Source organism: Nicotiana attenuata, chromosome 6 (assembly GCF_001879085.1).
Source record: "Nicotiana attenuata strain UT chromosome 6, NIATTr2, whole genome shotgun sequence".
Classification (NCBI taxonomy): domain Eukaryota; kingdom Viridiplantae; phylum Streptophyta; class Magnoliopsida; order Solanales; family Solanaceae; genus Nicotiana; species Nicotiana attenuata.
This window is the reverse complement of record NC_031994.1, coordinates 11,529,114-11,547,690: the sequence shown is the minus strand read 5'-3', so window position 1 is coordinate 11,547,690 and position 18,577 is coordinate 11,529,114. Positions and strand designations below refer to the sequence as shown.

Sequence of the window (18,577 nt, the reverse complement as noted above, 5' to 3'; positions counted from 1 at the left end):
GTACCCAAGATAATGGATTATTTCCTCCCAGGATAGAACGAATTACGCACTGGTGTTGTGGTACTTCAAACCTTAGTGTTTCAGCAAACATAAATTTCGGTAGCAAATTACACTTACTTTTGCTTTGTTTGATGCTAAAAGTATGCAGAAGAAGGAGAAAAAACTCAGAAAATTATAGTGAAATTCTGAGCAGAATAGTATTATATTTATAACCAAAGTTGGGCTGAAATCTGAAGAGGTACAACTCTTCAGAATGGATGTTTATGCAAAACGGCCACAGCATAAATGCCATTACATAAATGGCCATTTACTCAACAATAAAGAGGGAAAATAAAGAGAAAAATTTGAAGAGGGTAGTTAATTTTCTGTTACCAAAACAGAAAAACGGATTGGATTTAATCCAAGCCCAAGCCCAAGCCGAGCGACGACGACGGCGCGAGTCTTGCCTTCTTCTCAACTCTTTAAGAGCTAGAAGAAGAGCAATTGCTTATATACCCATAAAAAACCTCTTCCTCTTCCAATATGGGACAATGTCCATTACCAAGGGGAGAACTTAAAATTTCACTCAAAAATTTCATTTCCCTCCATTTCCCATTCACCCTCTTTTAAGTATTTAATATATTAATTAAATACATAACAAACCCAACAATAAGCTCATCTCAAATTTAATCTCGGCATTAATTATCCCTTATCCCTCGTACCAAACGATCCCTAAAGAGTCTAGTCATAAGTAATTAGCTAAGCCGGCCTTGTTACTGTAACAATAATTTTGAACTCTAGTTCATATGTTGGTCTTTCCAATGTGTTTTCTAGCCTATATATATTCATTAATTAACTTCATGTAACACACACTGCACTCCATTAAGTGACTAAAAAGCAATTTATAGTCTATAGAAAACTTGTAAGCTGATTAACTATGGCTGGATCAAGCAACCAAGCAGCCAAGAATTTGGCCCTATTTCTTTCTTTTCTTCTCATTGCACTGGCTGTTGAAGGTAGACAAGTTGGCAGTAAGTTTTACATGTTCTAAATTCGTACTTTGTGATAGGAAAAATCCCTACATATTTTTAGCTCTAGCTGTTCAGGTTACTTTAGGCATATATATTTGCGCACTTAACTTTTTTTTTTTTCCTTTTTCTTTTCCATAATGCAGTTACTGGAAAGAGTGATGCTAACCTGGTCTGCAGCTCGGTCTATGGAGCAGAATTGGGCGACACTTGCTTGGGCGTGGCTGAGGAATTCAAGCTCACTGCAGTTGAATTTGGTGATTTGAACCCAAATATGAACTGTAATGCCATATTCGTGGGTCAATGGCTTTGCGTCGCTGGATCTGCTTGAACCTTCAAGTTGGCTGAGGTTTATTATTATGAGCAACTAAGTCACTTAATTAACCTTTGCATTAATGTAATAATTAGAAGCTCCGTGAATTCTTTCATGGTGACTTCGGATCTATTTGGTTGTTGTATGCTTTTTAATTTTTATTTTTAAGTTTTCTTTGGAATGTTTTCTTGGTTTAGTCATCAATATAAAGTCAACTAAAATGTCAGTTTGAACTAGTATAAGATTACAATCTAAGCTCCTGTGATTTCTTGCCGCGGTCAGGGGCAGATGTACCCGTTATGGGTTTATCTGAACTTACGGGTTCATGTGAACCTATAACTTTCGAAGCGTAGTAAGAATATATGTAAAAGCCTATTGAAATTAACAAATATTAGATTTGAACCCATAATTTTAATAGTAAAATAAGTTTAATATCAAAAATCTTAAAAGTTAAACTATAAAATTTAAATCTTGAATCCGCATATGACAGCAGCCAAGCCATTATATCAACAAGGAGTACCTATCAAGGAAGAATATTTAGATTAGTGCTATGTATTAATAATTCTTTATTGCTCATCAAGGGAAAAGAAATTAATATTGAATATCATGAAATCTAGGCATGCTTGACTTAGGAAAAATTGCCTTTCCTAAAAATGTAGGATCACTCTCTAATTTCTTTTAGCGAATGTAGTTTTCTAGAGCGTCAAATGAACGAGCTGAGTTAGGCGATTCAAAATGAATTGTGTCAAACAATTGAATCATAGCTCAACTCGCGTGAAAATTAGTTGAGACAAGATGATGAGGTATGCACAAAGTTTGAAAAGTCCAAAGAAGGCATACTAGTTCAATTTACATTAAATAATAGATCAAAATAATCTGTCCCAGGTCAAAACAATTATAAAGAGAAAAACTTTAAGGAATTCTAGTCTAGTCTAGTCTAAGCATATAGAAAAGGAAAGATGGTCGACCAAGGGCATACATATTATTTCATAAAAACTCTTGTATTGTTTGCATTTCTTAAATGCAACACTGTATCACGTGGACTCCATATTTTCCTAGCCACAATTCTCTTTTAGATGCACTTTGCCAATGTTGATTAGACTATTTTTGCAGGAAGAACAGCATGCAAATGTTCATTTCTATCCTTTTTTTCTCATTTGGTAAAATTATTATTTTTGTTTTAGTTAAATAGAAGTTTCCATAGAGAAAGTAAATTAAATGAAAATTAAATGGCTATCCACACTATTTGATAAGGATTTCAAACTAAAAAAATTCATATTCAAAATCAACTACATTAAAAGCACGAAACCCCTTAGCGAAATATAGTTCGTCTTTCTTACCCTTAAAAAGTATACTTATTTCATATTGGATAAACTAGTAAATTACTTATTTTCCTTATTTTTAAGACTTTAAAATTAACTAAAATTTTAGTTACTAAATTCCTTATCTGAAACGATACCAAAACACTAAATCTCCTTTGATAACTAAACTATTAATATTTAGGAGTATGAGATCATTAATAAATTTATCATTTTTATTCCCAATAAAGAAAGTTCAACATCTATAGGAATGGAAAAAATCATAAAGCCTACGACTCCAAAGTATGCTTCCAACAATCCTACTAAATCGGGTGGCAATTCACCTAAATACAAAATATCAACGAAGTTTTTTCTTTCTCCATTTATTCTAACGAATGACTAAATGTAATTTTTATTATATTAAGTTATTTGTGTTAGTTAATAAATTTCGAGAAATTGTGATAAAAGCATATGAAGTAATAAATATTCATAATTTTAGGATTTAATAATAGGCCACACAAATAATAATATTTTTCAAAAGATATATTGAAAGCATAATCTTTTCAAATTCACGTGAAATTAATTGATCAAACCCTTATGTAGAGTTGAACGACCTTTTAACCTTAAAAAAAAGCACTTATTCTATAACATTTATGTACAAAAAGAAATGCATATTCTAATAAACTTTTCCCCCTATTATTATACTCTTTAATTCAATATCAAATCCTACAAATAATTCATCAGTATAATCACCCTTAACTATTGCACATCAAGTTCAAACGTTGTATTATCCAATATTAGAAGAGACAAAGATATTATTATTACATCCTTATCATTTAATTATGTAAATCAAGTATATTCTATTAATTAATTCCAAAATAAATAAGAATAATATAACTCCAATAACGTAAGACACAAAAATGGAAGTCCAAAATCGTCACCATTTAGGTTTGAACTACATTACAACAATAAACGGAACTATAAATAGCACGCGAATCAGTAATTGTATACTTGATATCATCAATTTCCCAAAATCATCATTTTAGTTTTTTCTAATATTTTAATGTTTTTAATTAATGGAATTTTGTGTATTAAATCCTTACTCGTTTGAACTATATATAAATTTTTAATATTAAATATATCGTATAAATTCTTTTCTTATTTGAGTTATGTAAAGTTTTATTTTATAACTAAAATATAGTTTTAATATAATATTTATGATTATTTTAAATATATTATTGAGACAGGGTACACAAGCAAAGCGCCTACCCTAAGACTAGGTAATTTTTAAAGGTATAGTTTGTTAAACCTCAAAAGTTAATTTGAGTAATGAGATTTGTTGTTAATGTACTAGGAGGCTATCTCTTATATATACTTAATTGATGTGAAAATTTAATCTAATATTAGTTTGAACTTCCATTCCCATTATAAATTTTCAACTATCAATAAATTGTCTTAAACATTATCTGTTATTATTTTTGTATCGTTTTATTATGAAAATTAACATATGATAATTCTATAAAAACTTAAAATTCGTATAATTTATATAGACTTCTATCAAATGTTTATTATTTTATCACCAGTAAACATTATTTTAACCGAGTTATAATAAAATATAATTTGTACTACTATATTGAATTCCTACAATTTATATCATGTTAATATTTATTTTAAAGCCTATTGTTCTCTTTGTTTGAACTTTGAAGTAGTAAACTACCTCATTAGGAGTGAAAATCCTCTTGGAAGTTCTCTTTGCTTATTATATTGTAAAATTCTCTTAATTTTGATGTATACAAGATATGAAGTATTTTTTTCATCATTTATCGTATTGTAAAGAATGATGTTGTTTGTTTAAACTTTCATCAAGTAGCTGATTTTTTCCACCGTCAAAACACTCAATATCAATTTGGATGTATTCCAGATTAGTTTACAGATAGATTGATATGCTTTTTATTCTAGAAAATTATTAATATAGACGACACTTGTAACTTTTTAATGTATTCTCTTGTAAAATATTCAAATACAGTGGGGAAATAATATCATTTTGATATCAATTTTCAATTTGATGTTTGTGTTTGACATTGATTGGAGGTTAAAATGAGTATTATAGCACGTAATTTTTTTATGTTAATTGGAGCAACTTAAACATATTATAATTTATAGTTTAATTTTATGTAAATAATTAAAATAAATTAATTATAAACTGTGATCCACATATCATTCTCTATCCATGATTAAATGGATATAATAATAATTATTTATTTATCAAAAATTTAACTGACCATCGACATACAATTTTAAAATTGCAATATTGGCCCGTATAGGGGCCTTACCTTGTCTAAGTATTTAGAGAGAGAGTGAGAAATACCAACGATACCAAGCCGAAATAGTTTTTCTTCATAGAGAGAGGAGTGCGAAACGCACGGAGAGTTATATTTGACAAACCCAAACTGTTTCTATTTTAAAGCTTTTTTTCTTTTTATAGATCAACTTGGTTCAAGCTTTGCAATCAAACCGAGTAGGATATTGAGTTACACGTTTGGTATTTAAGATACATACACTAAGCAGTTTACAAAAAGTTTATATTATGAGTACAATTTAATTGATTATAACGTATATCACTCCTTTTTAAAAGGATTAATATATTATATACCCATCATTTTAGTTGTATGACACCATTAACTAAGCACGGAATTTTCTATAATATTTATAAAATATATAATTATAAATAATTTCATTAAAAATAAAATAATAATTTTAAAATAAATTATTTCTAAGTACAGAAATATGATATTTTTCTGGGACAACCTAAGCAGGGAAATATCACCACCTAAATTGGTATAGACGGAAGAAAAATTCAATAATTGTAATTTAATTTACTTAAACACATGCTTTTGTTAGCAAGATGTGACATTCTCCTCGAGTCCTCGTCATATTTATCCTCGGAATATCCGAATAAAGGGCGGCTTCTTTAATTCTTTCTCAACAGTAAAATTCAGTAGTAGTACCAATTATTTTTTCAACAGTATTACCAATTCAAAATTAGGAAAACTGTTAAAGCTAATGGTACATTAACAAGTTCAATTTGGAAATAATCCATTTTCAAAATTAGCAAAGATTTTCAAGCAAAATCCCTCAAACCGATCGTTCAAAATTTAATTCAAATTTAAAAAATCCGATCATCGGAAAAAAATCAAACTTTCCGACGAACCATAAACCCTAAGACGTAGCTGATGCAGAGGATAATATCAATTTCATCGGATTATTTGAATCGAATAATCCAGAATCTTCATAGCAGTTATTCGCCGCCAATATGGGCAACTGTAGTTGCTGGATTCTTCGTAATCCTTACTCTCACACTTTCTACGTATCTCATCTTCGAACACCTTTCAGTTTACAAAAATCCCGAGGTTATTTCTGTCTTTTTCCCGTTTTATTTCAGTTTCTGTTTCTATGTTAGTTTAATGTATCTTCTTCTTTTTTGGGGTTTGGTAATGGCAGGAACAAAAGTTTTTGATTGGAGTAATATTGATGGTGCCTTGTTATGCTGTTGAATCAGTGAGTTCCCTTTATTTTTTTTTTCTTTTGCTTTTTCCAGTTATCATATGACTTGGGATTGGCAGATAGAGAAAATCTTTGAGTTATTGTGCAAAATTATGCATTATTTGTCATGATCACTTGATAAGATCAATAATTCAATATCATATAATCTTATGACACTAAGTTAAATGCACAGCAAAGGCAGACCATTTTGTTGAAGATCAGCCCCAAGTGTCTGGCTTACCTTGACTTCTAGAGTTATTGTCATGAACCCTAAGAAGTTTGCCTGGTTGATTCTCTAATCTGGCTTATTTTTTCAGTTTGTGTCATTGGTAAATCCAGCGATTAGTGTTGACATCGGGATACTACGTGATTGCTATGAATCCTTTGCAATGTACTGCTTTGGGAGGTATCTTGTTGCATGTTTAGGTATGGATACATTCTATATTAAATTTGATTACTTTGTGCCTTCCATCTAATGTTCGGATTCAGGAAAGTAGACCAACTATCATTCCTGCCTAAAGAAAGAATGTATGTCCTTGTTTTGCAACTTGAGGAGATCTATTCATTGTACTTTTCTCATTCATCAGTAGATTTCTTCTCTTACACACATGCGCGCACTCACGTGTTTCTTGTTGCTATGGCAACTGAATTTGACTTCTTGATACAAAGGGCTGGCGTGCTTTATTTGCTAAGTGGTATTCTTAGATGCCCTGTACCGTGAAAATGCTAATTGAAGTTTGCAAAGCTTAAATTTTTCTCTGTTTCGTCTAACTAGTCATTTATGCCATCAGTCACCAGCAAAATGTATCTAAAACCTCTTTTATGAACTCGTTCAGTCATTTGTGTCTTTCTTCCTTTCTTTTCATGTTTTTTTCCCCCTTCCTTTTATTGGAATTAGGTGGGGAAAAGAGAACCATAGAATTTATGAAGAGGGAAGGACGCGCAGGTTCAAAGATGCCACTACTAGAGCATGGCTCTGAAAAGGGGATTGTTAAGCATCATTTTCCCATGAAATATATTTTCAAGCCATGGAAACTTGGTCAGTGGGTATACCAAGTTATCAAGTTCGGAATTTTCCAATATGTAAGAATGCTACCTGACTTAGATCCTTTATCCCTTTGGACCAACAAGCTGTACTCATCCCTTAACTAAACTATATCTAACACACAAATTTTGCAGGTGATAATCAAAGCATTTACTGCTACTTTGGCAGTGATTCTTGAAGCTTTTGATGTATATTGTGAAGGAGACTTCAAATGGAATTGTGGGTAAGAAACACTTGTTAGTTGATTAGCTCCCTCACTTTGATCTCTTCTTTTTGGTTTTAGTTGGATTTGGCCTTTTAACCATCCTGTCGATCAAATAGAGCTTCCTTCCTATGTTTTCTCTTTGGTTTTTCCTAGCAACATTTCTTTGCTACTTCTTTTGGGGAAAAGTCCTCCTTTTTACCCTGTGTTGCGCCATCCAGAATCAGTCATCTGAATGTGCTTTTTTACTGAACCTCAAGCTGTCTTGTCTTTATATGCATTCCTTTTATTTAAGACACCAACTGGATGGATCACAAGTCGGGGTGGAAGGCTATCCTATCCCTTTATCCTTCATGGATAGTGACTGCACAGGCATCAAAATTTGCAAATCTGGTCAGAGTTCAGTTTCTTATCATCTAATTATCATCTTCCTATAGTTGCAGAACTGGTTCCTGTATCAATATTCAATTTGTAGGTATAGAGCTGCATCTATTTGGTAGATACACCTATAAAGGGTTGTTTGTCTGGAAATATTTTGGCATTCAATATCATGTGATCTTGCTGATTCACCATGTAATTTATGAAATAATGGTCCAAGATATCTCATACATTGTACGCCTTGTCTTTGTAGGTATCCATATATGGCCGTGGTTTTAAATTTCAGTCAATCATGGGCATTGTATTGCTTAGTTCAATTTTATACTATTGCAAAGGATGAATTATCTCACATCAAGCCGCTGTACAAGTTTCTAACATTCAAGTCAATTGTTTTCTTAACTTGGTGGCAAGGCGTGGTGATAGCCCTGTGCTCTACACTTGGTTTCTTTAGAAGTCCAATAGCTCAAGCTTTACAGTTTAAGTCCAGTGTTCAAGATTTCATCATATGCATTGAGGTAATTTTTCTGGGATTGGGTATGTTTTTATTACTTCTAATACCAAAAGTTTCATTTGGGCTATCCGGATTTTTGCCATTGTTTATTGCTTCTGGTGAATTACGCACAAAGTTCCATGTTATGCTATTAAGGTATGGGCAAGAAGCTTGAAACATAAGCTTTCAGCATACATGATGGTTCTTGCATTTGCTCCGCCTGTTTTGCTACAACTGATGCATGCTTTTGTGCCAATTGATCTACGCGTATGACACATACTTACGTGGTATTGGGATTGATGCATATTAATGTTGAAAGCTGCTCTTATAAAATCTTCTTAAGACGTTCTACTACCTGTATAGTGCTCTTAAATTTGTTTATCCCAAGGTGTGAGGTTTCATATGGTTGAGTCTGGATTACTGCAGAACTGCGTTGTTTTTTATTTGGGGTCACATGCGTGTTTTTTCCCCTGCCCTCCCTCCAAGAAGAGAAAGAGGAAAACACAAACCCTGCCAATTATTTTTATGTTTCTGAAGGTTTCTTCGGGGGTATGAGGGTCGAGGGATGGGGAATATCACTGATCAATATGGACACTAAGCTTCTATTTGTAATTTTGATGCTTGATATTCCTCCAAAATCTTGAAGGTTAACAGCTCTTGTTATTCATCCAGTACAGATGGGCATTGCTTCTGTAGTTCACCTCTATGTCTTCCCTGCCAAGCCATACGAGCTGATGGGAGAGCGTTTTACTGGGGATGTTGCAGTTCTGGGAGATTACGTATCTGCTGACTTGCCAGTAGATCCTGACGAGGTTAGAGATAGTGAACGTCCCACCAAGTTACGTCTTCCTCAACCAGATATTGATGATGGGGGTGGAACTACCATTAGAGAAAGTGTTAAAGATATCTTTATCGGAGGTGGTGAATATGTAAGCATCTTTTTTCTTTGCTATTTTCGCTTTGAGTCCATGTTTTTTGAAGCTAGGTATTTAGTGTGCCTAGACCTAATAACTTTCTATTGCAAATCCTGAAATCTCAAGTATGCTTTTTAGCCCATTCAAGTGTCATCCAATTCCTGATAGTATTTCATGAGACTGAGTTCAAGGATAGATGAATAATCATCCCAATGAATCATTGCGTATTCTCCTCCCACTCACAGTTCCTACTTTTCTATGTCTCTATTACTAGGAGTTCATATTCCAAGGTTTTAGAGCATTTTCTCCTCTCTCACACTTCCTACTTTTCTAGTTTCTAGTGCTAAGAGTTCATTATCATGCAGTAGTTGACCAGCTGAAGTTAATGTTGAAATCAATTCTTTATGTTTATTTGTATTTGTTATCCTTGAAAGTAAAATTCTTAGCATGCAAAGTTTCTTTCACTTTCCCAATACGTCCTCACGTTCCTAATAAAGTCAACCTACTTCAGTTACTAACGATTGAAATCCTGTGATCTCTCCTGTGATTGAACACAGTCCATGTTACTTTCTCCTGTGATTGAACACAGTCCATGTTACTTTCTCTTATCCTGTGATCTCTCCTGTGATTGAACACAGTCCAGGGGAAGAAAGCCAAGTTGTGGCTACTGTATTGTGATGCAGCTCCAAGCATTGTGACAAAATGAATTTTTTGTTACTGATAAAACTTCAATCATCATGGTTAAGTAAAATACTAAAGTAATAGCTGTGAAATCAGTTTGATAGAAAAATGATCACATCAAAGTTTTCTGAAAAGCTAAGCATTTTTGGAAGTTGTGAAAATTATATAGATTATATTATTAGTGGAAGAGTGCAGACATGTTGGGACATTAGTGAAACGAGTGTCATGTAAATTGGGCTGAAAGAATATATATATAAGCTTATCTGATAAAAAAGAGTATATAAGCTTGAGTTGCTGCTTGAACTCGAGCTTGCTCCAGTGTATTTCATTTATTTTATACCGTCAAGCCTACTATCTCTTGTTTCACTGTTCCCTTTGTTAACAATGTTTTTATCTCCTGCAAGCAGATAGTGAATGACTTGAAATTCACAATAACCCAAGCAGCGGAACCCGTTGAGAAAGGAATTCAAAAATTACATAAAATCTCTCAGAACATAAAGAAACACGATAAAGGGAGAAAAACTAAGGACGACAGTGGCGTTGCCACGTCATCCCCAACACGAAGAGTCATACGTGGGATAGATGATCCCCTTTTGAACGGAAGCGTTAGTGATAGTGGCATTTCTAGGAAGAAGAGGCACCGTAAAAAATCTGAAAATATCAGTGCAGAAAGTGGTGGAGAGAGTAGCACTGATCAGAACTTTGGTGGTATTCAAGTTCGTGGTCGAAGGTGGGTTACTAAGGATTAACAGAAGGTCTGAGAAGAAAATTTCCGAACATTTGTATGTATGCATCTGTTGCTTTGGAAGCCTGCGGTGTTTAATTCTCCACTACATTATTCTTTTGCTTTTCCTACGGGCTTCGTTTACTTGCCCTTTTAGAAATGAAAGTGCTATATTTTATGAAAGCACTTCTTGATTGATTTTTCTGTCATTGTTGTTGCACATAATGGGTCTTGGAATCTTGTATAGAGTTATGTGTGCTCCTGAATGTATGATCCCTCACTATAGCTGAATCAGTTAGCCGCTTATGGTTCTTCTTTATAAACGTGGTTGGTATATATTATTGCGCGCCATGGGCTTTTGTCAAGGATAAAAGTTTTTCGGATTGAAACAGTGATCACTGAGACTTCCATGCATGATAATTGTGTCTGAATTTGTTTTTGAGAATTATCATATTTTCCTGCGGAACTTATGAGATAGCTTCTCCAATCTCCTTGGGAGTTATTCTTCAGAGCAGATGGAACTTTTTTGAGAGGATATTTGAATTTCTTCTTTGAACAAATCTGATTATGAATTCATTTTCTGGCGTTTTAAAGCCTAGCTTTAGTTTTTGTGTTGAATTTGAAAACTGGCTACGAAGATGACTGAACAAAGAAAAAAGATTCATCAACCACACTAACACCAAGTAATTTCACATTTCCATTTCCAAAAAGCAATTTTGGATCAGCCAGTCCTAATCATTTGCTTCCACTAATTCTACAAATTCATAGACGTATATGGTCTCCAAAAGTTCTAAACAGATGAACTGTTTTTTTTAATAATCTGGAAAGGTGTGTAATGGAAAAGAGAAATGAAATAGAACAATTAAAAAATCAAAACGGAAGGAAGAGATCAGTGGTAGAAGGTGGACTCAAAGTCTCTAGCTAACAAAAGTAATAGTAATTATAGTTTTTTTTCCTGGATAAAGACAACACATTGAACTTAGCATAATGATGCAAAAGCCTGCTCCTTTTCTTTTTTATTTTTTTTTTTCAGTGGAAAAAGCAAAAAGAGAAAAAGAAAGGTCAAAACCTCATTTCTATTTTCTGTAGTTTGAGCATAAAGTTTAACTCACATTCCTTTGGATTACATCATTGCTTTCCATATTGATAAAATGAGCAATTAAACCAGTAGTGTTATCGGAAATTCCTACTTTTGTCACTAACAAATGTTTACTGATATGTAATTAAAAGCTTTTACGATCATAGCATATGTTTTATACGCCTATTTAAATATTACTTTAACATCTCTTTATTTTAAACTCTAAAGTATGTTTTAGTAATAGTTTGGTATGGTGCCACCGCTTAATGATCTGAAGGTGCATGTCATCGATTAAATGTCTGTTTAAATAATGGATACATCTCTTGCTTTTTCTCAAGAAACAAATAATAATATGAAGATGAATGTGCCTTTTTTGTATGACCGGCAAAATGTGAATCTTTCTATATTACTTTCACTGATAGCTTCTTATATTTGATTGTATAATAGTTGGACAGTAGAAAAAAAGTTATAGCAGAAAATGCAAGACCAATTTCGAATTCAGAGACGAGAACTACAACATGAGAAAAATAATGATGTTTTAGACCCGAAAGTGATTGCTGATTTAGTAATACACAGATCCAAGAAATAATTGATTCAGAGAATGTGCTTGAACTCAACAAATACTACTGCCCATCCACAACAAGAAATCAGCCTTATTGTGGCGACCAAAGTCGCTACAAAATCCCTATTAGTCGCTGCTAAAAGGTATCAGTGGTGATTTTGCATTGCCACAAGCACAACCGTAACTGATCGCTGCAAAAGGTTGCAAAAAACGCTACAAAAAGTTTGTTCCATAAGAACAAATATTAGATGGTTCGCCACTGTATATTTACCTTTAGCAGCTACTATCATCGCCACAAAATATTTACGTTCAGTGGCAAGATTACGTCGCTACTATAAATGTCTTTTAGTAGCGACAAGTGTGGCCAGGAAATATTTAACCATGAAAGACAATTTCTTTTGTAGCGACCAAAGTCGCTGCATAAGAAATAAACCTATAGTGGCACCTTTTATATTGCAACAATTACTAATTTTTTATGACAAAACTATGTCGCCACTAAAATTTATTTTCTTAGCAATTATAACGACCAAAATTATATACATTTCCACTCCAGTAGGAACCTAATTCTCTAAAATTTCATATAGGGATATTCATATCAATTGACCATCAATATTAAAGCAACCAATAATGTTTGACAAACACCAAAAAAATTTCTCAAGCCGAATATTATAAATATTATCATTACTGAAAAGTCAATTAAATATATGCTACCTGACACTTCATTGTGCATTGTAATTGTACGCATATGCATATCCCAAAAAAGATAAAATATTAAGTGCTTTGTAACTGCTCTTTGTGTTATACTAATACATTAGTATAACACAAATTAAATTTGTTCTATGCTATTTCAATTGTGAAATGAAATGGCACAAGTGTGAGAACATAAGTTTTCAGGCAGTAAAAGAATGAGAATACAACAGTTGCATGAAAGCCGGATAAAGTAGAGGTATTGGACAATGCGAGAAATAGAAGCCTCTTCTAACTTAAGCTCTACCCTTGTCCTAGCCTTAATTTACCCAATTTCATGTGCTTATACTTTTTCATTCACCGAACCTAGGGATGTTAATGGTTCGTTTCGGCCGGTTATTTTATAAAATTTATACCATACTAATTTTTCGGTTATTCTATTATGTATAACCAAAATTAGACTTTTCGAAATCATCCCAATCATGTCGGTTTCTCTTCGGTATCGGTACGGTTCGGTTAATTTTCAGTAATTTTTTTTAGATGTCATGTAAAAGTCACTAGTAGAAGTAGAATACAATAACATACGTACTTTTATAGAACTTAACAAAACTCCCTTGACATTTTTACAGTTTAAAAGGTGATGAATTAAGAAAACATGAAAGATGGCTAGATTATAGATCCATCAACTATTCTACAACAATGTAAAGTAAATACAATAAAAATACAAATCGCACGAGCGTAAAGATAATAACCAAGCTGGGACTCAAGAATAAAGTCTATAGAAGATTGAATATTCAAAAAGATAAATCTAAATCATAAGAAAGGAAACATATTCAATATATTTTAATTTATTACTCATAGTCGCTACAATACCTTGTGTCTTGCTAGTGAATATGCTGAAAATAATTTAGTTTCAATAAAAGTGGCATAATAGGTTTGGGAATTAGGATTTTGAGTTTAATTACTTGTTGGCTTGTCACTAGTTCATAATTCTTAGGTCCAAGAAAAAATTTAATGCTTTATTATTTTAAACTTAATATATAAATATATTTTTTACATTGTAAATTTATTCGGTACGGTTCGGTATTTTTTCGGTTTATTTTCATAAAATAAAAAACCTACCATAATTATCGGTATGGTTATAGATTTATATAAAAACCTACGGTTTTATTAAAAGAAACCTAAAAATCGGCTCGGTACGGTACGACACGGTCGGTTTAATCGATTTTTAAATATCCATTGACACCCCTAACTGAACCTACTTAAATAACTAATGTGCATTAACAACCAAGACAGTCCAAAACTGCCTGAACACTAATCTCAAAGTTTTGTTACTGCATTCTTGCACATACACTATCAGGTAAACAAAATATGGAAGCCTACTGAAGCTCTATCAGTAAGATAGATGGAAGCTGAGGTTTATCTCATACAAGTAAAACTACCTATTCCATATTTCCATTAGTACATGGGTTTCAATAATAGAAAATGTGTTTCTATATAGGGAAGATTTACTGGGGCAGATGCTAAAGATAGATGCTCGCACTTCAATTACTCAAAATAGAGGTCACTATAAGGCATCATTCATATATAAAATTTGCGCACCAACAAATTAAAGACTTCAACAATGATTCAGTCGTTGACCTTCTCAAGAATATTACTAACTATATCAATGAGGTTCGCTACTACTTTTGTCATGATTTGGTTAACCATTTTATGCTACGGAGGATACCAACAAATAACACAACCTCCTAATGCAATAGTAGCACTAGATGGCTCGGGCAATTACACAACAATAATGGTGGCAGTCTAAGCAGCTCCAAACAACAGCGTTATATATTACTACATCAAAATAAAACAAGGAGCCTACAATGGATACGTCCAAATCAAAAGCTGGAAAATGAATATAGTTTTCATCTGAGAAAGAATGGACAAAACCATAATATCCGAAGATAAAATTTATGGTGGGTGCATCGGGACAATTTATACTGCAACTGTGGGTGCGTAAATCTATTTTCTTTATTCCAATTAATTTCTCAAGTTATTCTCTTTAACAGTATATATATTATTCCTTGGCATTATGTGTATTATTGATTCTGTTAATTTTTCTTCACTTTTCAGGGGTGAATGGCCAGGGCTTCGTAGCCCAAAAAAAAGATCCCACAAGGACCAAAATAAATTTCAAAAGACTAAGGAAATTCACAAATCGCAAATGCAATATTAATCAGAATACAGAAATAAATCCGAAAAAGGTACATCGAGTTTGCATCAATTAACATCAACATTGAACAATAAAACATAAATACGTCCAATAGCAGAATAATATTTTCTATTCAGTCTCCAGGAGTAACTCAATCTAATCACACTTATTCCCTTGACGTAATAAGTCTAATTACCAAAGAAATCAAACAAATTCTTCTACGGGGGGCTAATATTATCTGCAGAAAAATTATCCTTTAAAACATTGCCGAGCTTACAAAAATTATCCTTTAAAACATTGCTGATCCTTTAAAACAGCTATTGCCTTTAGTTTTATAAATTGTGGTAAGAAGCCTCCTTCTTCCTCTCAGATGACACCAGCTTTGTTGAAATCAATATTTATTGATTTCAAAGTTTATTCTACTGTGGAAGCTGGTGCACAAACAATTGCTTTGAAAGCTGGTCCTGTTAGTGTGAAGAAACATGGATATGTCTCAACGTCATCTAATGAAGATGGTTTAAAGAGGAGTGCAACTGGGGATGGCTGGACAGTGCTTGAGAGATCAGCTACAAGGCAAAACACACACTCAAATGCGAAGAAACAGCAGCAACAGTTAAGTGCTCCAGGGTTCCAACAAAATACCTCACAGATTATTATAAGTCCTAGCGGGTTTGAAGTCTTAGCAGATAAGGAAGGTGTTGATAATTCACCAACCTTAAATGATGCTAATTTAGTACGAAAATTGGTTCTAAGCACCAGCAGTAACAAAGAAAAACGAGGCAGTGATGATCTGGTTAAGAATATTAGTGCTCGACGACATGCTTATATGATCAACTTGGCAGAGGGGCTAACGGGCTGTCAAGCACTTAGCTCCAGCACTCCTAAACTACATTTTTTCCAGTCCACGTGTGGAAAAGATCATCAAGGATACTCAGGTTGACATGATTATGATGTAGTAAAGAGGATATGAGGGAGGAGAGAAATGTGCAAATTGGCCAACATTACAATGCACAAGATCAACCTTTCTGTTGAAATAGAACCAACACATTACTAAAACCAGAAATACCTGTAACGATCCGACCGGTCAGTTTGAGCCCTAGCGCGCCGTTCAGCAGTTCGAGGCCGTGAGCAGCTTCAATTCAGGCATTATGACTTGTACGCGTGGTCGGAATTTAATTTCGGGAAGTTCGGAGTTGACTTGGAGAGGAAATTCTCATTTCGGAAGCTTTAAGTTGAGAGAATAGACTAGGATTGGATTTCAGAGTAAACGACACCGGAATCGGGATCTGAAGGTTCTAGCAGGTTCGTATGATGATTTCGGACTTGGGCGTATGCCCGGATCGGATTTTGGATGACCCGGGAGCGTTTTGGCGCCTATTGTGGAAGTCAGCGTTTTGGAGGAAATTTCATAAGTTTGGGTTGAAGTGCATTTCAGTATTATTGATGTCCGTTTGGGATTCCGAGTCTGGGAGTAGCTATAGTGATTTTGGAGTTGGGAGCGCGATCGAAAGTGAATTCGGATGCCCGTGGGTCATTTTGGGGTCATTTGGCTAAAGATAGAAATTTGAAGGTTTTTGAGAAGTTTGACCGGAGGTGGTCCGAAAGTTGGAGTAGGTCCGTAATGTCGAATATGACTTGTGTGCAAAATTTGAAGTCAATCGGACGTGATTTGATAGGTATAAACATCGAAAGTAGAAGTTTGAAATTCTAAAGTTCATAAAGCTTGGATTGGAGGTCGATTCGTGGTTTTAGCGTTGTTTGATATGATTTGAGGCCTCGAGCAATTCCGTAATGTGTTTTGGGACTGGTTGGTATGATTGGTTCGGGTCCCGGGGGCCTCAGATGGATTCCGGGTGGTTAACGGATCGAATTCAGAGTTTGAAGAAGAGCTGAAGTTGCTCGTTGCTGTTGTAACCGCACTTGCGAGACTAGGGCCGCAGGTGCGGAGCCGCAGAAGCGGCCCTATGTCGCAAATGCGAAATTTGGTGGAAAAGAGCTGGGACCGCAGTGAGGTCATTTTGCCGCAGATGCGGGACCGCATCTGCGGAAGATAGGGCACAGAAGCGGAATGGACTGGGGAGCCCCACACCGCAGAAGCGGCAATTGTTTTCGCACCTGCGGAACCGCAGAAGCGGTCAAGTGACCGCAGGTGCGGAAAGTGCTGGAGGCAGAGAGTGCTTTAAAAATCGGGAGTTGGCCATTTTCTCTCATATTTTCTTGGCTTGGGCGATTCTTGGAGGGTTTCAAGAGGGGATTTTTATCATCAACGATAAGGTAAGCTATCCCCACCTATCTTGAGTTAAATACATTGATTATGTATGGATTTTAGCATGTAAATTGGTAGAAGTTTGGGGGTTTGAGGAAAACCTAGAAAAAATTGATATTCTTGGAATTTGACCACGATTTTGGGTATGGAATTGAGAGTAAATTATATGTTTGAGTTCGTGAGGCTATGGGTAAACTTATTCTTCGAAAATTTTGGAAATCCGGGCACGTGGGCCCGAGGGCATTTTTGCCAACCTTTCGATCGGGGTTAGGAATTGTTATAAATTGGATTGTAATGATTAATTGAGCATATATTAATGGATTTGCATAATTATTGGCTAGTTTTGGGGCATTGTGCATCAATTTGAGTTTTCGGAAGGGCGTGGAATGCCGGTTATGGATCTTCGGAGCTAGGTGAGTCTCCTTTCTAACCTTGTAAGAGAGAATTATCTCCATAGGTGAAATAATTGGTTATGTGCTCCTATTTATGGGGGCTACGTACGCACGAGGTGACGAGAGTCCGTGCATAGCTACTAATATGTGTAAGTCCGGGTAGTCTAGGACCCAAAAAGCATGCTATACTTGGAATATCTGTGATCTTATTGACAATTGAATTTCTTAAATCATATCGAATTGGTAAATGAATTTCTAAGAAGATTAAACTTCATTTTCTTGAATTGTTAAAAGAGATTGGCTTTTCCTTGGATAATTGTTCCCTGATAAATTCATGATTGACTGATTGTCGTGTTTATTTGTATTTGACCGCGTCGCATGTATGATTAGCGAGCGGGGTAATAGATGCATCGATGGTTCGGGCCGCTCGACCCTCGGCAGTGCACATTTTATATTTATGTTGGATCGGGCCGTACGACCTCGACATGAGTTGCGCATGTTTGAATTGCTTGTCTTGAGATTTATTGATATTGCTGTCTGCTCTCCCGATTTGAGATAATTGTTAATTAATGGATTATGAATCCGGAGACTTTAAATAAAAGGAACTTTCACCTGTTTAGTGACTCATTTATATTTTACTGTTGTTCTTAATAAATCCGTGAGTCATCGCATTAATAATATTATTACTGGACCTTTAGTAAGTGTCGAAGTTGCCTTCTCGTCTCTACTTCTTCGAGATTAGGCGGGATACTTACTGAGTACACATTGTTTTTGTACTCATACTACACTTCTGTGCATTT

General features: G+C 34.4%; 1 protein-coding gene across 2 annotated transcripts; it reads left to right on the top strand.

The window, feature by feature from the left end:
* LOC109226607 (protein LAZ1-like) lies at positions 5,557-10,931 on the top strand. Of its 2 annotated transcripts, none has more exons than XR_002068086.1 (8): positions 5,557-6,028; positions 6,120-6,176; positions 6,479-6,587; positions 7,060-7,244; positions 7,341-7,429; positions 8,040-8,301; positions 8,949-9,205; positions 10,279-10,931. XR_002068086.1 is itself a non-coding variant. In XM_019391423.1 (8 exons), the coding sequence occupies exons 1-8, from the start codon at positions 5,852-5,854 to the stop codon at positions 10,618-10,620; spliced, it is 1,473 nt and encodes a 490-aa protein (XP_019246968.1). In that variant the 5' UTR covers positions 5,561-5,851; the 3' UTR covers positions 10,621-10,931. The 2 variants fall into 2 exon arrangements, 1 of the variants encoding a protein (XP_019246968.1); XM_019391423.1 differs by having other exon boundaries at positions 5,561-6,028; positions 8,954-9,205.